At 43.3% G+C, this 21,760-nt stretch overlaps 2 protein-coding genes across 3 annotated transcripts in view; both read left to right on the top strand.

Moving 5' to 3' along the window:
• Als2 (alsin Rho guanine nucleotide exchange factor ALS2) overlaps positions 1–19,488 on the top strand; it is a 75,455-nt gene extending 55,967 nt beyond the window's left edge. The window contains exons 22-34 of one of the 2 annotated variants that reach the window (XM_031367609.1): positions 2,028–2,139; positions 2,490–2,567; positions 3,256–3,389; positions 3,836–4,003; positions 6,988–7,105; positions 7,993–8,150; positions 10,779–10,901; positions 11,249–11,425; positions 12,794–12,839; positions 13,019–13,080; positions 13,593–13,742; positions 13,934–14,030; positions 17,254–19,488. In XM_031367609.1, the coding sequence (XP_031223469.1) occupies positions 2,028–2,139; positions 2,490–2,567; positions 3,256–3,389; positions 3,836–4,003; positions 6,988–7,105; positions 7,993–8,150; positions 10,779–10,901; positions 11,249–11,425; positions 12,794–12,839; positions 13,019–13,080; positions 13,593–13,742; positions 13,934–14,030; positions 17,254–17,292 (1,462 nt within the window). In that variant the 3' untranslated portion in view covers positions 17,293–19,488. The remainder of the gene's footprint in view (positions 1–2,027; positions 2,140–2,489; positions 2,568–3,255; positions 3,390–3,835; positions 4,004–6,987; positions 7,106–7,992; positions 8,151–10,778; positions 10,902–11,248; positions 11,426–12,793; positions 12,840–13,018; positions 13,081–13,592; positions 13,743–13,933; positions 14,031–17,253) is intronic. The other variant, XM_031367608.1, reaches the window with a different exon arrangement.
• A 139-nt stretch (positions 19,489–19,627) lies between these two features.
• Positions 19,628–21,760, top strand: part of Mpp4 (membrane palmitoylated protein 4) — a 43,501-nt gene continuing 41,368 nt past the window's right edge. The window contains exon 1 of the mRNA XM_031367610.1: positions 19,628–19,816. The gene's annotated coding sequence lies outside the window, so the exon portion shown is untranslated. The remainder of the gene's footprint in view (positions 19,817–21,760) is intronic.

Below are 21,760 nucleotides of genomic sequence, written 5' to 3'. Positions count from 1 at the left end.
TAAAGTTTGAGGCCAGTCTGGGCTACATAGTGAGACTTAGTTCACTTCACCCAGCTCACCAGTGAAAAGAAAAAGAGAACCTACCATAAGGAAACAGTTGTCAGGAATCTTTTTTTTTCCTTATGGGCCAAACAATAAACTACTTCACAAAGACAGGGTCATTCAGAATTCACATGGGTACTGTTGTTTTTCCTACATTTTTACATATACAAAGGTTTTACTGCCTCAAAAAAACTACCAAATCTTTTAATTAATATATTTCATTTGAGATCAACTCTGTAGCTCATGGTGGCCTCAGATTCCTTATACAGTCAAGGATGAACCTAAATTTCAGACCCTCCAGTTTATATCCTCTAAGGGCTAGGATTATAGGTGTGTGCCACCATGCCTGGTTGATGTAGTCCTGAGGCTCAAAGCCACAGCTTTGGGTGTGCCAGGCAAGCATTCTACCAACTGACTTATATCTTGTGCTTTCCAAATCTTTATTATACAGAAAAAACCTTTAACTTAAGCCAGTAAAAAGTAAGAATGGGTGGTAGGGATCGGTGACAGACAACACTGTTGGGGCTGGACATAGACTGTGTAAATGTCTTCCTATCATGCTCACACACCAGGAGTTAAGCCTACCTTTTAAAATTCAGGTAACCAAGCCTTAGAGAGAGTGTATTTCTCTTCCTTTCATATTTGATTTGGTCTATTTACTTTGGATTTAATGTACTACCCCCTATATGTTAAGCACCATAGCTTCTGTGATATGGGATTCTTTTGTGGTTTTGTTTGTTTATTTGAGTGAGTTAAGGATAGCCTTAAAGCTAGGCTTGAGCTCCTGATCCCCTCCCCCGTTTCCTCTCCTTATATTAGTATTATAGGCATGTGCCAGCAGGTCCTGTCAGAATGTGAATGTTTTTAATTACCTTTATGGGCCAGCAAGATGACTACATGGTAAAGACCTCTGTCACTGGGCCTACGGACCTGAGTTCCATCCCAGGACACGTGGTAGAAGAGAGAACTGACTCCACGGATTGTCCTGTACCCTCCACTCATGTGCTCTGGCATTCATGCCCCACCCCCAGTCACACAAGTTGAATATATAAAATGTCAAAATTTTTATTTTATTTTTAATCACCAAACTATAGATTTCTTTCTTTTTTTTTTTTTTTTTTTTTTTTTTTTTGGAGACAAGATCTCACTATATGTAGCTTTGGGTGGCTTGGGACTCCTAATGTAGATGATGCTGGCCTGGAACTCACAGAGATCCTCTGCCTCCCAGGTGCTGGGTTAAAGGTGCGCACCACCATGTCCAGCAAACTGTCTGATTCCACAAGTAGTTTATATATCTCTGCCTCCCTTTTACCCATCTCCTGTCTCTACCCAGGGCTTTGAGCTTGCACCACCAAGCTCCATCCTGCCATAATTTATGTGTTTCTTCTCTCTAGCCCAGGTCTGGCTCTAACTTGATCCTCCTGACCTATCCTTTCAAGTGGTAGGACTGTAACAATGGCCTGTCATACCTAATTCATGTTATCTTTTTTTAGGAGAGATTGTAAAAAACCTTCTAAGCTTAAGTGGGTAAAAATGAAACCTTTTATGACAAACCTTAGGAAGGAAAATTAATCGAAGGTTTGATTCAATTATACTTTAAATTTGTGGTATCCTTTTTTCATTACATATTTTATTATGAGACAGAGTCACACTGTGCAGCTCTGGCTAGTCTTCGTCTCTTAGAGACTTGCCTCCTGAGTGTTGGAATGAAAGGACACTCCACCATACCCATTTAATAACACATCTTGAAGTAATCAAGGAAGTATGTGAGCGTTCTCAGTCTGCTGGACAATGTGTCAGGCTCCTGTTCGAGTGCAGCATGTATGTTCTTCGCCATCACACTTCTCTTTGAGGAGATGGAGTGAGCCACTTTGACCATGGTGACGGCGGCAGTCCACATCAGTGTGGACTTCAGGTTCCTGTAAGAGTTCTTCTCACTTTGTCCTTGATTTATTTGTCTTTCATCTCTGTTTTCTTCTGTGCAGGGGAGAAAAGTACATGGGACTGTGGCAGGATGACGTGTGCCAAGGGAATGGGGTGGTGGTCACCCAGTTTGGGTTATACTATGAAGGCAACTTCCACCTTAATAAGATGATGGTGAGTGGGTTCTTTATATGTGCTTCTTGTCAGCTTTTGACATCTCCTGTGTCCCTAACCTTTAAGGTCTTTTAGTTAATGTTCTACTTTTGTTTTGACTTGAGATGAAGTTGCACTCTGTAATCCAGGCCAGGCTGGGGCTCTGTGTGACTACCTGCCTGGCCTGGAACTCAAGGAAAAACTGCTTCTGTCTTTTGATCCTGGGACCCCAGGCCTGAGCCACCATGCCTGGCCCTGTGTGACTTTCTTAGAACTATGTCCCACTTTGCAGATGGTGGGAGGTGCTGTGGGCGTGGCTCCGTGCACTTTCCACAGTCTGTCTTGTGACCTTGCTCTGCTTCTTCATGCAGGGAAATGGGGTTTTGCTTTCTGAAGATGATACTATCTATGAAGGAGAGTTTTCCGATGACTGGACGCTGAGTGGGAAGGTTGGAAACGACTTTGTTCTTTGTTTGCATGTTCTCAGTTCTTTTTCTTGACTTTAGAAAGTTTTTAGGGTCTAAATACAATTTGTGCATTAGTTTTCAGTTGCCTCAGTACATTTACCATTAATCTCAGATGCCTCTGGAAGGGATGTAGCCAAGGATGACCTTGAACTTCTGGTCCTTCAGCCCCCATCTCCACATGCTCAGATTAGAGGAATACACCACAATATGCAACTTAATCTTTTGTATGTTTTCAAAACACCAACTCTAATTTCAGTGGTGTCTGTTCTTCACATCCTTCCCTCTCGTGTTGGGATTGATTCACCCCTTCCCTCATCCCACTCTTCCAAGATAGAATCTGAGCGATTTAGACCGTTGGCATTGTCAAGGCAGATAGATGTTAGCAGCTGTGAGCCCCTCCTGAGCACTGTCAGCAGTGGTCTGTGACTGGGGTATGTGTGTGACACAGGTCTTCCCATTCTCCTGTCCTCTCGCTTTACCCCACCCATGAATTGTTTTCATGTGTTCTTTCTGGGCATGTACATGCGTGCATTTTTGTTTCTTTATCAGAACTGAGAATGTCAAAAAAGCAAATTACAAAAGAAAGTGTTAAGTGTGTGATACTGTTTTTCCTCTTAATTCTGTAAATTTAAACATTTTTCTAACTCCGCTGCTCTTTTGCTTTACCCAGGGAACGCTGACTATGCCAAATGGAGATTACATTGAAGGTTATTTTAGTGGAGAATGGGGATCTGGGATAAAAATCACTGGGACCTACTTCAAACCTAGCCTGTATGAGAGTGATAAGGACAAGCCCAAAGCCTTGTGAGTACCAACTCTGGGTAGTTACTGAGTGGTTTTGAGTTGCCTTGCTTTCATCAAAGCAGGCTAATATTTTAAAGCAAATTCAATGAAGTTCTGTCTTCCGTGAAGTTATGTCGGCTGCCACCTATGTAGATGGCCACATCTGTAGTCCTGTCTTAAGGCATAGGCCCTAGTGCACAGGTGTTTAAAAATTGCAGATGTGGAAGTGATCCTGCTAGGAAGGGTGCAGATGCAGGTGACAGAAAAAGCATTCTGCACTGAAATGTCAAGCAAAGCTCAGACATACATAGGCATGCACACACATGCACAGTATATATACACATACACACACAACGTGCACACAGTTTGGGTCACAGAAGGATTTGAAATTTATGGTAGAAAGTCTTTTCCCTTGGGGATGATTGTTCACAAAGCAGAGATTAATAAATATGGCTCGGCTCTTTCAGCAGGAAGCTGGGGAACCTGGCCGTGGCTGCAGATGAGAAATGGAGAGCAGTGTTTGACGAGTGTTGGCGCCAACTGGGCTGTGAGAGCCCAGGCCAAGGGGACGTTTGGAAAGCATGGGATAATATTGCTGTGGCATTGACCACCAACCGTCGCCAGCATAGAGACAGGTGAGCACACTCCTGCACAGCACATGACAGAGCACGTTAAGTCAGGAACTTGAAACTGGACAGTGGTCAGGTTTGCTATATGCAGCTACAGATGTAATATGATTGCAATATGTAATATGATTTGAAAGTCAGTGAGCTTGGAAGCTGCTAGCTAGAGTGATTATGCGTAGCTTGGACTGGTTTGTCCCAGCAGAAGAACCTTGTTTGAAAGGAAGAAAATGTGTTTGTATATTTTGAACCTGGAGCTAAGTTCAATATCAGTTACAGCTGAATCATATAAGGTGGTCTGGGGAAGAGATGGCATATAGCCATAGATTTTGCCTAGAGCTGCAGCTCCAGTTATGGGAGAAAGGATGGCAAGAATTCCTGGTGTGCTAGGCTTGGTGGCCTCTTCTGTCCCTCCTGGTCTCTGCAAGCCAGCCTTATGCACCTTGTAACCTCATCAGTGAGATGCAGGGAAAAAATTAGCACTGCAGGCTGTCTGCAGAACCACTTTCAGTAAAGGAGCTTGTTGGAGAAATGACCTGAAGCTTGGGCAAAGGTGACATGACGGCGTGCATACCTTTAGCATAATTATACAAGCCCTATTGGCCACATTTAGAAAAGGGGGACAGTCAGTGAGGCTTCTTTTCAAACCTTGAGAGTCATAAGGGGAAAAAAAATGTAAGTTTTCTTTAGAGAAACTGATAATCATCCTCCTAGGATCTTGAACTTTATTTAGTGCCAGTTCTTACACAAACATGCACATGTGCTCTCCCTCTTCCCCTTTCCCTCCCTCTCTCCTTCCCACTCCCCCCCCCCACCCCCCGGTTTGCCTCACTTGCATCATTTTTTAATTTAGATATTCTCAGATTATTGACTTAGGCATCTAGAGACTCTCTAGGTTACTTATGAAGAAACCTTACTGCATTCAATAGAATGGATGCACAGAATGTGTCTTCTGAGGGTGGCAAGCAAGGGCTGTGCACAGGACATGGGTTCCTTACATCACATAGTGGTTTTGGTTTTTAGTCTGAATTTAGTTTGAGCTATATTTTATTTCCTCAATATTTTGGGCTCTTCTTTTTTTGCAAGATTTATTTTTAGTTTTGTGTGTGTGTGTGTGTGTGTGTGTGTGTGTGTGTGTGTGTAAGTGAATGCATGTGCCTATGGAGGCTAGGGACTTTGGATACCTTGGAGCTGGAGTTACAGGCAGTTGTTAGCATCCCTATGTGGATGCTGGGAACCTAGCCTAGAGCCTTAGCAAGAGTGGTGCACACTTTTAACCCCTGAGCCATTTCTCGGGTCCAGTCAATATTTTGAGTCGTTCTATGTGAGACCAATGAAATTGCTTTACTGCCTTGGCATTCATAGGTTTATTGCTGAGATTGTTTGCTTAAAGGCCAAAATACTGCTCTGGAGAGATGGCTTAACTCATTGGAGAATGGATTTGAGCAGGCATGGACAAGAGGTGGCTGATGTTGGAGTTAACTGGCATGAACTTTAATACAATGATGGCAGAAATGCTCTGATGAGCAGCCACAGTCATCCTTGAAATAGATGCTAAAGTGGAATTCCCATCAAAGAAGCAGAGGCTACAAAGAAGAACCAAATTTAAAAGTACAGTCACTTAAAGACTTCAGCATGGGTGCAGATGCAGAACTGGGGTGCCAATGGAGGAGACAGTGAACTTGGGAGTAGGTCAGTAGGATCGCTCTGGAAAACCACAGGAAACACCGAGGTGGGGTGGGAATGACTGCAGGCCCTGGAGAACTGATGGCTTTAAATGTCTAGAGGAGAAGAAATGGAGAGATGGCTCAGTGGTTAAGACTACTGTATGCGCTTCCAGAGGATAAAAAACCCACCAGAATTCTAGAACAGGAGAAATAATAATGATAAGGAGTGGGAACATTTTTCATGCAGTAATGGTTGAGAAAGGCTCAAAGTTTGGTAAAAGGTAACCATGTAAGCTCAGGAGCTAAGTATGTTCAGAAGCGGCACCATCACATTCAAAGAGGAAGATGATGACAGTGGCTAGAAAAGTGTGCCCACATGCAGAGCCCCATAGCGAGTGAGTGTGTGCAGTGTGTCAGCAAGAGCCTGCAGCCCAGGGAGAAATGGCCCAACATTTCCAAAGCACTAAGGAAAATTACGAATGAACTTTTTGCTCACCTTTCTCCCTTAGCTTTTATCCTTTTCTCCATCAGACTGTCTTCGCCTTTCCTAACTCATAAGCATTGCTGAGCATTTAAACTGAATTTCCCTGAAACAGTCCTGAGTATGCTTGCAGGTAGTTGTCACCTCTGTTCCTTACTGCTAAAATACCAAGAAGGGCGCCTGGAGAGAGGACTTAGGCTTACAAGAGTCTCAGAGCCCCTAAAAAGAGGCTGCTCTTGTAGAGAACCAAGGGTTAATTTCCAGCACCCACATCGTGGCTCTCTCTGTCTATAACTCCAACTCTCGGGGATAGAGATCCTCTTCCGGCATCTGTGGTCATTATGCACACATATGGTATATGCATACATACAGATACATATGTATATATAAGTATATACATGTATATGTGTGTATTTTTTTTCCAGGCAAAACATTTGAACACAAAATATACCTGAACATTTTAAAACATAAAAAAGTGTTTAATTTGATCTTTGTGTATAGCTGCTACATTTGATTTTCTAGAAATTGGTTTTATGCTACTTTTCATTTGCATTTGAGTTTCAGGTCAGGTATGTGGAGTACATCAGGCTGTGCTAGGTGAATGTTTGCTCTTGTAGCAGGTCAGCCAATACCATTTTGAGTAGGTTTATGTAACTTGAGGTCAGCTGCTATTGATGAATGTTAGGCCTGTGCTGGATTGGCGGGTGCTCTGAGTAGCGGGTCAACCGTGGTGAGCAAGATGGCTGTGGACCAGACCCTGCTCTTCCTCCCCAGGGGTGACTGTCTGTAGTGTGCATTTACACCTGTTGTGCTTGCTCACATGAAATGCTGGCCTTTCCTCCTCACAGCCCAGAAATACTGAGCCGCTCTCACACTCAGACCCTCGAGAGTTTGGAGTACATTCCCCAGCATGTCGGCGCCTTCTCTGTGGAGAAATACGATGACATCAAGAAGTATTTAATAAAGGTAAACTACAAGTCAGAGACTTCGGCTTTGTGAATTGAGGATCAAAGAGCTGGGGGTGGTCATGCACACCTGAAGTCTCAGCCCGTGGAAGGGGCCATCTGATCAATTCAGGATACTTCTTAGGTGCCTTTGTCATGAAAAATAAAGTCCTTTCTTTTGTCTGTTTTGAGCTGTACAGTATTGTTAGCCCTAATCCTCCTCTGTAAAAAATACTATTAATAACTCTTCTACAGTAGAAAACCTGAGCCTTAAAAAAGGACAAAACGGAATTCCTGATGTAGAGTATCATCACCAGAAAGATTTTAACGTTTTAAACTTAACAAAAATCAGCCAGGCACATTTCTGTAGTTTTAGCCCCTTAGAAGCTAAGACAGGAGGATCAATCACAAGTTTGAGGCCAATCTAAGCTACAATTTCCAAAACAATTAAAGAGCAGGTCCTGGAGATCCTGGCTCAACAGCTGAGAGCAGAGGGCCTGAGTTCTCCCACCACCACATCAGGCTGCCTGCAAATGCCTGCAACAGCTGCCCCAGGTTTCTGAGGCTTTGGCCTCTGGGTGGCTGCACGCGATCACACATAATTTTTTAAAAAAAACCTTTAAAATATATAAAAAGAAAAGCAGAAATAAAACATGCCGTAAGATGTATACGGAATGCTACCTTGAAGAAAACAAGTATTGCCATTGCTTCTGCTCTTTACGGTGTGAGACCTGTCTCACAACAGCAAGGGTTCCCAACACTTGCTCCTTATATCACGTGGACTAAAGATGTGGACATTTCAAAAGTATTTGAGTTTTCCTGACACTGTGGAAATGGTTTATTATGGACTGGTTTCTGCTGCTCTTGCTCTTGCTTACTGTTGATCATGTTTCCTGCTTCTGGTCTCAGGCCTGTGACACTCCTCTGCACCCACTGGGCAGGCTTCTGGAAACCCTGGTTGCAGTGTATAGAATGACATATGTGGGTGTAGGGGCCAACCGCCGGTTACTGCAGGAAGCCGTGAAGGAGATTAAGTCTTATCTCAAGAGGATTTTCCAGCTTGTGAGGTAAGATCTATACACTGATGTTTGAAAGCTGTGGAGTGTTCTGTTAATACTGTGGCATCTTCAACCTAAGTCTAGATGTTGCAGCCTTGTGAGGAGGTACTTAAGTGTCCCCTTTATCATAGGAAGTACTTATCTAAAAAGGACTTTATGCTACAGATCCATAAATAGACTAAATACTGGAAGTGCATTTTTAATTGTTCATGTGATATTTACTACCTTATTTAATATTCATTTAATATAACTGAAGGCTAAAATAAACTCTGGTTTTCTAAGTCTAACTTGGTGTAAAATATAGTAGTCATATTTGTATTTAACTCCTAGGCTTACTCATGCCTCTAAAACCTAAGCCCAGAATAGAGTCCATGGAAGTTCAGTCCCTGAGGATATGTCCAGTCCGTCTCTTCTCAACAGCACTGTGTGCACTCATTTACTCAGCACTGAAAACAGGAAAGTCTTCCTCCGCCTGTGGACTAGAGTAAGGAAGGACAGGTAGCACATGCCATACATCAGTGTGGTTATCTCCGTAAAGAACAGTAAGGAAGGGCATTGAAGCAGAAGCTACAATGAAGTGCCTGCTGTCTGCTTCAGGAAGTATTGAGAGACGAGACAAGGTTAAGTGAGCCAGGAACTGTCATAGAGAAGACAGGTCCCAGAAGCAGCAAGCTGGAGTTTTAAACCAACAAATAAATGAGTTTCCTACTGAGTCACTTAGGAATTTGCCCCAGCAATGTCCTTATATTACCAAGCTCCAAATGCTCAGCACACTTGGAGGAGCAGCGTGTTTGTGAAAAGCATCCCCGCAATGGGAGTGTTTCAACTCCAGCCTTGGCTAGGTGTATATGCTAAAATTATCTTTCTTTACTTTGTTTTTTAGTATTCCCAGCTGTAAAGAGAGCAGAGGTGGATGGCAAGCTGTAACTCCACAAAAAATAGTATTACACGCTGCCTTTGAAAGGTCAAGATTTAAGTCTCTGAAATAAACCAGACAGTAAACATATGGTAGGCCCCAGCAACATACCAGAATTCAAAAATAAAAGCCTAGAGCACTGGTTCTCAACCTTCCTAATGTCGCAACCCTTTAATACAGTTCCTCATGCTGTGCTGACCCCTTCCTCCCATAAAATTACTTTGTTGCTACTTCGTAACTGTAATTTTGCTACTGTTATGAATTGTAGCATAACTATCTAATGTGTGACCCCTGTCCCACAGATTGAGACTACTTCTCTAGAACAAAAATCAAGTCCTGGAGAAAAGCAAACCCAGGAAATAGTCAATAATTTAGTCCCTTATCATTTGAAGAATTAACTTTCAGCAGCAAGTCTGCCTTTTAGAAAAGAGTTTTGAAATCTACATTGAGATCTCTCTAGTTCAGTTGGGGTTATATTCTGAGACTAATGTTCAGCATTAGTTTGAGTTTCCGATTAGAGTTGATGCTAGTTGACTTCAGGTAGAGAATTCCTTAGTCAGATAAACCCCTGCTTGGGAGGGAATTTGGAACTGTCACTCAGTCACTCCTTTCCCATTCTGTAGGAAGCATCATTCTATTTTTAGCTGTTCTGGACCTATAACAACAACAACAATAATAATAATAACAATAATAATAATAATAATATCTGCTAATAACCAGAAAAATGTTGCTTTTACTTTTCCCATGTACATTTAGCTTTAAATACCTTAGGTGGTAAACAAGTATTTATAGAAAGACAAAAAGAATGTTTTTTACAATAAACATTACCTAAAAAAAAAAAAACATTCAGTACATTCTGTTTTTTACTTGCTTTCTTTTAGTTTGGGAATATTGTATGTCATTACTTTCATGTATTTTCACAGAAAATTTTCACATTACACAGTACAATTTGTTTTAACTGAAAGAAAAGTACTTTAACATAGATGCTACTCAAATCACAGTGTGCATGCTTGTGTGTTACTCTCTGTGCTAATAACCAGAAAAATGCTACTCTTACTTTTCCCATGTACATTTTGCTTTAAATCCCTTGGGTGGTAAATGACTGTTTATAGGAATACAAAAAGAAAGTTTCTTAAAAGAAACATCAGTTACACACACATTCTGTATGTTCTGCTTTTTACTTCTTACTTGCTTTCTTTTAGTTTGGGAACATTGTATGTCAGTATTTTCTTTCTTTTTTTAAATCTTTTATTTATTTACACTCTAGATTTTATTCTCCCCCATCTCCCTGTCCATCCTCCAACTGTTCTACATCCCATACCTCCTTCCCATCTCCCTGTCTCCACGAGGATGTCTCCATCTCCTAACCCCCACTCAATAAGACCTCTAAACTCCCTGGGGCCTCCAATCTCTTGAGGGTTAGATGCATCATCTCTGACTAAACCCATACCTGGCAGTCCTCTGCTGTATGTGTGCTGGGGGCCTCACATCAGCTGGTGTATGCTGCCTGGTTGGTGGTCCAGGTTAATTGAGACTGCTGGTCCTCCTACAGGGTCCCCCTCCTCCTCAGCTTCTTCCAGCCTTTCTCTAGTTCAACCACAGGGGTCAGCAGCCTCTGTCCATTGGTCGGGTGCAACTATCTGCATCTGACTCTTTCAGCTGCCTGTTGGTTCTTCCAGAGGACCTAGAATCTTAACGGCTTGTTTTCAATTTTCACTTAGGTTCTTGTTTCCTGAGCTTCCTGAAGAGGGCAGCACAATTCCTCTCTCTGCTCCTCTGCCCACTGGAAGGAGATCCTTCTGTACTGGGAAATCGGATTCCAGATCCGAGTCACCAGAGCCTGGGTAAGTTGAAGGGTGAGGTGATGAAGACATGGTGTGAAGGCCTGCTTCCTCAGTCCCTCAGCCACCCTGGCTAAGGTTCCTCATGGCCCTAGCTGCTCTCAGGCAGGGAGCAGGAGCAGGCCAGTCCTGAAGGCTGCTGAGCAAAGGCAACTGCAAGAGCAGCCTCAAGGTGGAATCAAAGACATTCTCAGTTTGGTTTCTGGTCATCCAGAAGAATTGGCGGTTGCTTCAAGACAGTCAACTCTATTGACCAACACTCCGCAAAAACATCCTGCGAACCTTGCAGTCTCTAAGGAGGCTCCACCTCTGACTAGTGCTCACGTGTCCCTTCCCACTTCTGTTTGTAGTTACGTAGTAACAAGTTCTGGCTTACTGCTCCCGGTGCTGCTGCCTCGGCTCTACCCGCCCCTCTTCATGCTCTATGCCCTGGATAATGACCGAGAGGAAGACATTTACTGGGAATGTGTGCTTCGACTAAACAAGCAGCCAGATATTGCTCTCCTGGGCTTTCTTGGAGTGCAGAGGTAGGTACTGTGGTTGTGAGCAGAACCAAAAGTTTGAATTGAAAATGCTTCAGCACTGCCAAGAATTTATTGGCATCTACTTATGTGGTTTCTCAGCTTGCTCATGTCCCCTGTCAGCACAACAGTAGTGTTAATGGTCTTCATTTCTGAGAGATTCAAAGATGGTTATGAAGTTCCTTTATATCTCAACATGGTTTTTTTCTTACATTATCATATATAAAAACTAAAGTTTTATATTCCCATTCCTTAGAAAAAGTTAATTGCTTTATGTCTTTGGTGTTCCTTGCCTTTTATCATTCCCTCATCATTTGCAATTTAACGTTTTAGATTTAAAAGTTTTCTTATTACCTCAGACCATTGGTTCTTGTTCCAGGGAGTGATGATCATTTTTTCTCTAGAGTGGTGATTAAGCTGGTTCCAATCCACTCAAGAGCCATGCATCCACACTGTCAAAAAAAGTGTCTATGTTTTTAGTGGGAAGTCTTTTTTTTCCAATGGAGTAATTTAGAAATAAAAATGTGATAAAGGTAATGAAGGACTGACTCTGGGCTGTAGTGTGTGGTTATTGCATGTAGACTGAGGTTAAGAATGACAAAGCCTCTTGGGATATTGTAGCTGCTATTGCCAACATAAAAACCACAGCTCTCATCCTAGAGGGAGTAAGAGAGTGTTCATTCTAGAGCCATTATAAGTGACCATGGATCAGGGACACTGGTTTAGGTTATCCCAGATTCCATGCTCTAACATGGAAGCAGTCTTTATAGTTTTACAGAACAAAGGTGGTCATCAATCAAGGAAAGTGTAAAATGCATTGGGTACACCTGAGAGGCAGATACACTGAAACAGGCTGGGAGGGGGTGGGGGTATGCGACTATTTTATAGCGATTTTATAGATCCAAGATGCCATCTCATGGCATTCTTAGCTCTTGGATTACTGGAAAAGTGTTCTGCTAGTAGAAGTTAATAGCTTCTATGAGATTTTTATTTATTATCATGAGGTGTTTTTTCAGGTTCAGAGGCAGGAGTGGCTGTTCCAGAAGGCTAATATTAGCCCAAGATAAAGTAATTAGCCTTTGAACCTACAAATTCCAGTCTCTGAGCACTGAGATTCCAGTCAGTCCGTTATTCTCTGCAGACACAGACTCCTGGGAGTTTCCATTCACAGCCAGTATAGCTTCCTCTCAGGAGTTTTCATTCACATTATTAAGCCTTTTCCGGAGTGTTTACTCAAACTTAGGAAGAAAGTAAATAAAATCATGAAACCCAGAGCCAATTTGTAGAAAAGTCAGCCAAGATAACTATCACCTTTATAAAGGGTGTGTCTGCCATACTGATGTCTTATACTAACAATTTATGGTTTCATTGTAGGAAATTCTGGCCAGCAACCTTGTCAGTCCTCGGAGAGAGTAAAAAGGTACAGTGGATTTTAGTTCCTCATCAAACATGCTTTTCTTTGCTGTGAAGGATTCCATTTTATGTGAGCAGTGCTCATGTTAATGCCAGTTATTCTCCCTAGCAGGCTGGGTCCTCAGGATTGTTCATTTTCTTGTTACAAAAGCTGCCTCTCTTCTGACATTCCTTCTCCTTATGCAGGTGTTGCCAACCACAAAGGATGCTTGTTTTGCATCTGCAGTGGAATGCCTGCAGCAGATCAGGTAATGCCTCGTGTTGAACAAATCAAGGTAGTGGTTCCTGCGCCGGGGAGCTGAAGGAATGTGGTCCCCAACCCCTTTCTCTCCATTTTTTTTTCATATTATTCTCCTTCCCACTCCTAAATGTTGTCAGTATAAATGTGAAGATCAGAAAGTCTCTTTGCAAACATCTGGGCTCTTCTACTCTAATATGCTTTTGTGTTTCCCAAGGAGTAGACAGCCTGCCTGGAGATTTATGTGTGTGCTCTTATCTTTAGCCAACTTTTCATTCAGAAACGGGATTCCAACAGGTCTAAGGAAACATTCTGTGTGGATCCTTCCACCAGAACCTCTTTTTCTGGCTTCTTTTCCCAGACACTGTAGGATTCCAGGCCACCCCTCCACACTCTGGTTGCCTGGTATATCTAACTGAGGCACGTGATCTAGAGGGGCTACTTTTTTTTTTTTTAATGACTAAGAGATGACTGTATTAGGAAAATCATAGGATATCTTTTTACACTTTATTTTCACAACAGCACAACATTTACTCCATCAGACAAACTTAAAGTGATCCAGCAGACCTTTGAAGAGATCTCCCAGAGTGTCCTGGCGTCGCTGCAGGAGGACTTCCTTTGGTCCATGGATGACTTGTTCCCTGTCTTCTTATATGTGGTGCTGCGGGCCAGGTATCCAGTTTTTCCTAACCTCATTGTGTTCACCAAGTCTGCTCCTCTTGAGCTGATGCTAGTGGGCTGCTCATGTCAGAACAGAATTCCACTCGGGTTAAGCTGTTCTGTCTGCGATGACCAGTTGATTCAAAAGGAGGGTGGTCTACTTAGGAGCAGAGTGAACTTCCCATCTCTTTTGTCTGGGACAGGATTCGGAATTTAGGCTCTGAAGTCCACCTCATTGAGGATCTGATGGACCCCTATCTCCAACATGGGGAGCAAGGCATAATGTTCACCACCTTGAAGGTGAGCGCATCACTGAACAGTTCTCAATAAGTCTGTCCTTCTTTACCATAGTGTAAAACTCCCAGGAGACACTTTTCTGTACATTCTTCTTTGTTTCTCTTTTGGTGGGGGTTGTTTATTTCCAAGCTGGCCTGCAACTCTTAGTCACCTTTCTGCCAGTGCTTCCCAAGGGCTGCGATTGCAAGTGTGAGCTGTCCTGCCTGACCTACCTTCTTTGTAGAAAAATTCAGTGTAGACTTTATTTTTTTTCTTTTATTGAAAAGATCTTTTGATTATGGTCTCCCCTCTCCCTATTCTTTCCAGTTTCCATCCAGATCCACATGTTTTCTGTCTCTTGTTAAAAATCAAGCAGGTATTGTTGGGTTTGGGGTGGAAGCCAAGAAAACTCACTTTGGATATGGAAGCTTAAAAAAGAAAGTTTCATTTTCTGGGCACTCAGGAAGGTAGTCAGTTCTGGGTCTGAACCTCATTCCCGAAGGGAGATTATACAACATTTTTTTTTGTTTGTTTGTTTGTTTTTTGTTTTTGTTTTTTGAGACAGGGTTTCTCTGTATAGCCCTAGCTGTCCTGGAACTCACTCTGTAGACCAGGCTGGCCTCGAACTCAGAAATCTACCCATCTCTGCCTCCATTTTTAAAGGATGGGAACACAAAGCAAAGGGAAGCTGCAGGGTTATCCAGTTGTATTTGGACATTATGGGTTAAGCAAGGGAGTACCATTGGAAATTTGGCTGTATCCAGGGCACCTGGCTTCAAGGTTCCTAATTCATTCTTGTAGACTGAACTCAAAGTGATAAGGGCACAAAGGAGTGGGTGAGCTCCATGTAGTTAATTAGGGCAGAACAGGCAATTGGTTACACACCTTGGTTTAGATAACAGCAATTTTTGTATTCTACACTGGGCTTTGTTCCCATCTGCTGCAGGAGGAAGCTTTTTCTGCTGATGGCTGAGCAAGGCGCAGATCTATGAGCCTATCTAGGCTCTGCTTCTCAGCCACCCAAGCAGCACTGTGTATGGGGGCCATTTCATGGGTGGCCTTAACTCAGATCAGATAGTGACTGCTCGCTCCCACAAGCTCTGCGTCGCCATTGTACCAGCCCGTCTTACAGACAGGGTGTGCAGGGTTGGTGTTTGCCTGTCTCCTTGGGTAGTGTGCAGAGCACCTTCCAGTACCCTGAAGTCAGCCAGTGAGAGTGAAGGCTCTAGGCCAGCACAACTCAACCTCTCCATGTTCAGTGAGTTGTGTAGGTGTTGTCGTCAGCAGTAGGGCCTTACCATCGGGTTGTGAAGAGCTTCCAGTGGCCTTGGCAATAACCTGAGGTGTTTCTTTTTTGGGGGAGGGGGGCTTCCCATGTGGCTCCTTTGGCCAAGAACTCAGTTAAATAATTAAATGTAACCCATTCCTAGTATTAGAAGCTTCATTTAGTGACAAGAAATGTCCATTTGAGGCTCTGTCTCCCCTGTTATTTGGTGATTTCATTTAAATTGCCTTCCTGTGTGTATGTGTGTCCATGGGACCCTCAAATGGCCCTTAGTTTCAGCTGTCCTTCCCATACCCCTCTTTCAGACCCTTCCACCACTACCTGTGTGATCCTCCCACTCCAGCCCCCTCCCCATCTCTAGCCATCTATTCTCTCTTCGGGGAGATCCATCCCTACCCTAGTCCCTCTGTACTTGATCTATAGATAAGTATCTTGCTTATCAATGACCTAATAGCTGACATCTACATAAAAGCAAATACATATCATATTTGTCTTTTTGGGTCTGAGTTGCCTTTCAGTATACACTAAATACCTTTAGAAAATATGTTGTTGGTTCTAAAAGCATGATAATGTATTAAATTAGGACAAGTTAGACCTATGCTGCCAGGTAATAAAATCTTATAAAAATATAGTTTTTAATATGAGGTAGTATGTTATGGTCATATGAATAGGCAGTCAATCCCTAAGGGAAAGGATAATGTACCTATTAACACAGTAATGTAATTTCCATATCAGAAAAGGAAGATAGGAAACTAAAATTGGGAAATATAAATTATTTAATAAATGTTTAGGAAAAGGTATTGTAGTTTGTAGCAGTTTGGGAGGTAGGCTAAAATAGAGAAGTATAGGTGCTTTGGGGTTTGTGGAGATAAGATGAGCAAAGGAAAAAGACCAGTCTGCTAAAATGGGGCAAAAACCTTAGAACTGAATATCAGGTTCATGGCCCAACTTTTTTTTTTTTTTTTTTTTTTTTTTTTTTTTTTTTTTTTGTATTTTCGAGACAGGGTTTCTCTGTGTATCCCTGGCTGCCTGGAACTCACTCTGTAGACCAGGCTGGCCTCGAACTCAGAAATCTGCCTACCTCTGCCTCCCAAGTGCTGAGGTTAAAGGTGTGCGCTACCACCGCCCAGCATGGCCCAACTTTTTAACATTAATGTTTCTGTATATAAACTGAGAAGGAGAAGGTGAAGAGCAAGCTGTAGTGACATGTCTCCAAATTACTTCATAGTATTGCTATGAATCCTTCCCAGGGAAAATTAGTAAATGTACATAAGGACAGATGCTCAGGCTCACTCAAAGCCATAGAAGTCCAGACTGGAGCTTGTGCCTAAAATACCAGCAGAGGTGTTCTACCCAGTGCTGGTGGGTTTATAGTGAGTTCCCTTTCCCACGTTGCTGGTAATGGAGCAGAAAGGGTTAGGCTGCTCTCAGAACAGTTACTAGTGATTGTCATGGCAAAGCGCTGATGTTTGACTCAGGATCCCACTCCCTGGAATTTATCCTAAGAAGTCAAGAGTGGAAATTGTGTACCACCCTGGTGTGTATCCATTGGAGTTTGTGAGTCCTAAGCACACAAGCACCTTGGGATCACTGCTTCTCAGAAATGCAGTCTTGGAAACTCTGACTTGCTGTGTGGTGTCTGGGGCTGCTCAGCTTCTGCTTAGTAAATGTCGAGGAGCTCTGATCACATTGTCCTTGTGTACCTTCAAACTTCCCAGTCACTAGTGAATGGCCTCGTGCTAATCAGTAAAGACCAGTACTCAGCTGATAGTATTCTCACTTTGGAAATAGAGGGGAAGTGTGCAAGTGTTTGTTGTTAATTCTGATTAGACTACCCATAGCCATTGGCTTGAGCTGTAAGGTCACAGAGAGCTTGGTGAGGGAGACAGTGAGGCCTTCAGTAAGGGACTCTTCTGTCCCTCGTCTTCAAAAGGTGAATTTGAATTTGTTTTGATTTTTCAGGCATGTTACTACCAGATTCAGCGTGAGAAGCTTAACTAGGGCACCAGGCAGCTTGAGAAGGAATTATCTGCTGTGGAAGCTACAACACCATCTGGAGTCTGATGGTGGCAAACGAACAGCGTTGAACTTGGAATGGACTTTTGTGTTATTCTGGTTGTAATTTCTGAGCCTTACTAATAATTAGAGCCCAGCACGGAAAACATACTGTATCATTCAAATGGAGACTGGAAAAGGAAATAGGGACAGAGTAGACAGTCTTTGGCCTGTGCTGAGATCCACACACCCACTTAGAAAAGGAAACCAGTTACCCTTTCCTATGGTGAGTTCTCAGCTCCATGGAGTTACAGGAAACATTTCCAGGAAAGCTGCTTAGGTGAAGTTGATGACTGCATTTAAGCTCCCAGTTTGTTTAAATCCATTTGCAGTTTACCCGTCCCCTCTGGCAAGGAGCAGGTTTTACTTGAAACTGAAGCAGCCATCTCTTGCCTTCCTAAACCTCTCCCAGGCACATGTGTAGCATGCTACTTTGCTGGGGGCGGGGGCGGGGCGGGAGGGTGTGGAGAAGTTTTAAACTGTACTTTTAACCTTTTGTAAGCCCCTCCACCAGGGTATTTGTGGTCAGAGAGCTCCCACAGGGTGACTGTGACATTCCTGGTCCCCACATGGAATGCATCCAAATAGGATCTTCTGTCTGCTGACTAAAAAGGACATAGGATACACTGGAGTGCAAACACTGCCGCGCTGAGCTGCTACAACCCTCACTGATCCCAGCCAGACTGCAGCCCAGGAGGCCCATGAGCTTCTTAGCACAGCTTCCTGTGGAGACTGAAGATTGGGAAGTGTGAGGAAGCAGGGAGCTGCAGTGGTCCTCAGCCCAGTGTGCGGGTCTTCCCTCTACCTCACACTGAACTCAGAAGGGAAGGAAGGAGAGACGCACTTGGGATTCTCCCACCTCAAAAGTATTGTGACACCACAGCATAGCCACGGTTTGCTTTTTTACAAACAACCTCTTGTGGGTTGTTGGTTTCCGCTGTAGCAGTAACGCTGTTTGGATACCACAGGTGCTCTTCCATCTCATCTTGTCCTGACTCACAAATGACTCAGCAGGCCGTAACTACTTTTGAAAAGGATCATGATTTCTGAGCTACTTTGTAATCAAGACAAGCATTTGTTAACATACTGTTTTGGAATGTTGGCTGTAATGTAACAGCAGTTTTCATAATAAATGACATTCATCTCTACGAAGCTGTTTTGTGACTGACGAAGAAATGATGTGGGGCAGACCAAGCTTAAAGGGTGCTCAGCTCAGAGTATTTCTTTCCCCACATTGTAATCCATGCCTCTGACTTCAAGACCCCATGGGGTTTTTAGTTCACTTAACTACAAGCCAATTTGCTGGCAAAGAGCAAGTTAATTCTGATCCTGATAACCCAAAGACACAGCTCTTAAAGTTGGGAGTCGTGGGCTTTGTTTTTCTTTAGGGAAGAGGATAGCACTGTCCACTGCTCGCCCACCCACGCCTTCTGCCAGGATGAGCTGCTCCCTGTGGAGAGGGAACACATCTCTCTCCCTTTGGAGGATTTCCCATGTCTCGCATATCTTTGAGTTTGTGAGCCAACACACAAATGCCAGATTTGGCTACTAAAACCAAAGTAATTGAACACCTACACCTACCTCCTTCAGAGAAGGGGTCGGGGGGACTAATAGTGGAAATGGATGGAAACTCAGACCATAGAACCAGAGAAATTCTCAAGTGGCAGCACACCATCTCATCCCTGAGAACTGGTTGCAGTTTAACCTAATTTCAGTTTTAAGTGAAGCTGTCTGACCACTGTGTGTTCCTCATTCTATACAGTTCTTGAGTCCCAGCTTAAAACAATAAATGTCCAGGTTGTGTGTGTGGAGAACCCTAAATCTCCAGGCACCGTCTGTGACGAGAAATACCAGCCGCCATGCAACTGATAGAGAGCCTGCTCACAGCAGCCCTCAGCAGTGCCAGTCCGGAGCCTCCCATTTCCCAGCAATGAATAGCTGTAGTTGGCTCTGTGTCTGAGCTGGGACTCCAATCCAGAGCAAAAGTAAAAGCCTCTAGGGGATGTAGTGGCACACCTTCGTAGTCTGATCCCTTGAGAGGAGGGTGAAGGCAATTCAGTCTTCCTTGGTTATACACACAATTTGAGGCCACCCAGGCTACAAGAGAGACTCTGTCTCAAAATAAAATAAAAAAGTAGGAAAGAAAATTTGAAGGGGTGTTTGGTGTTTGTTATCCAGAAACAGTCAACAAAAATATTAAGGGCTTGTATCGGAGTGTCGTACTCATGTGAGAAAGTTCACTGTGAGGTGGAGGATAATGTAAATGAGATGTTCCCATTGGGGGATAGCTAGGGCTGCTGCAGTGGAGGCTTAGGAGAGATCCAGGGTTAGCCTGCAAGGGCCGGATTACATCAAAGAGGATGTGCAGAGCTTTTCTCTAGAGCATCAGGTGACTGTGGCAGCGCCGGGCGGCGGGTGTTTCCTGCTTGCTTCTCTTGCCGGGAGCAACACTGTGTTTTTGCCCTTGCAGGTAAGAAAGAGTCTGCTTGCAATCCTGCATTTCCAGAAGACACCTGCAGCAGCTTTCTAGATAATCTTGGGTAGCTCATTTCAAAATGGTTGACTGTCATACGGTACCATCTCTTAAGTGTGAAGCAGTGGGTTGTCACAGAGTTCAAGTGAAACTATTTGTCCCCTATCTTCTCTGAGGGCCTTTGATATGGAGGAAGCCGGCAGGCCATTTCTCAGGGTTGCACAGGGCATTTTCCAGGACTTCCGTACTGAAAAATATTTTAGAAAACAAGCCAAACGGGGAGGAGGTCAGAACACTGAAGAGCGTTTTAAAGCAGAAGGAAATGCTTAAGATGTTTTAATTACAATGTTTAATTAAAGTCTAAGTGTGTGGGTGTGTGCCCGTGCACACGCATGCCAGTGCCACAGAGTGCTTGTGGAAGTCAGAGAACAACTGAAAACAGTTCCCTCCTACCATGTGGGTTCAAGATCATTAGGCATGACAGCACATGCATTTTTCTGCTGAGCTATGGCAAAGACCCAAAGCTGAATTCTAAGGTAAAATGTACATTCCAGGTATTCATGGAGACCACTTACTTTATAACACACCTTTTAATTGCCTTCTCATATCCCCCTTCTTACCCTATAAATCACCTATCTTAGAATCCTTCCATCATTCTGGAGCACTTCAAACCGAGGCACTACATAAGGTTATTATCTAAATCCACATAATGCCCTACCAGTAATAGAAAGGATAAGGTAAAGAAAGATATAGCTTAGCTGGTAGAATGCTTGTCTGGTATATGTGAAGTCCAGGGTTCAGTTCCCAGCACCACATAAACCAGGTGCAGTCACACATGCCTGTAAGCCCAGCACTTGGGAGGTGGAGGCCGGAGGATGAGATCATCTGATCGCCCTTGCCTACAGAGCAAGTCTGAGGTCAGCATGGGTTACACGGACTCTGTCCACAAACAAACAAACAGCAAACCAACAAAAGCCAAAACAGCTGATCATAAGATAAGATGCTGTGTATTAGTGTGTGAATGTGGAATGAATGGCATGGTAACATACATTTGAGTCTATACAGATTCCTGAGAGGATGGAGCAACCCTGGGTGCAGGTGTAGCTGGAATCCAGGAGAGGTGTGCTCTGCTTTCCTGAGTCCCAAGCAGGATTAGCGCTGATAAGATGATTTTCTGATTTGGTAGACTACTTCGTAAGGTCTAGCGTGCAATGAGTTAATTCTTCAATTATGGTGGTAGCATTTCTTTAAATTCACTGGGTTCAATCAAAATTGTAAAAAAAAGAAAGTTGAGTTCTATGTTCAGATCATTCTGGGGTTGATTTATGTTTGTTTCCCCAGTGGCATGAAGGTTCAGTTAGACACTCGCACGTTCTGCAGAGACAGTGATTATTTGTCATGTAGAACTAGTTCTAAGACTTTCCTGAGGCTCCTACCTTTCCTTTGCCCTTGCTTTCTTCACTCTGTCCTCACCCTGCTGGCTGAGGTATAAACATGACAGCTGGAAATGCGCCATCTTGGAGCAGATAGACGAGGGCTATGTGCACCCCAGGACTGGGGCAGTGTGCTGGTGGACCCTACACTTGAGGCTCACCCAAGTCTGGATTGTCTCTGCCTCGACACTGTCAAACGGGCAATGCAGAAACTGCTATTCCACCAAGCCACTCTTATTTTGAATTTCATTTTATGAGGATAAACAAATCTAAAGCAATGGTTTTTTTTGTTTTGTTTTTGTTTTTGTTTTTGTTTTAAATAAGTAGTTCAAATTGTTTGCTACAGCTGAGTATTGAAATTGATAGGCTAAGTTACAATGAGCTACCATGTGTTTCAATCTATGCAAAATATGCTAGGGGCTGTCATGTAGGATTTAGACAGGTTGTAAGGTGGACCAGGAAGGTTGTGTGTGTGTGTGGGGGGGGGGGAGAAGCTAGATCACTGTTA

This window comes from Mastomys coucha, unplaced genomic scaffold (genome assembly GCF_008632895.1).
Source record: "Mastomys coucha isolate ucsf_1 unplaced genomic scaffold, UCSF_Mcou_1 pScaffold14, whole genome shotgun sequence".
In the NCBI taxonomy this organism is placed as follows: domain Eukaryota; kingdom Metazoa; phylum Chordata; class Mammalia; order Rodentia; family Muridae; genus Mastomys; species Mastomys coucha.
This window is presented reverse-complemented; position numbering and strand designations above follow the sequence as displayed.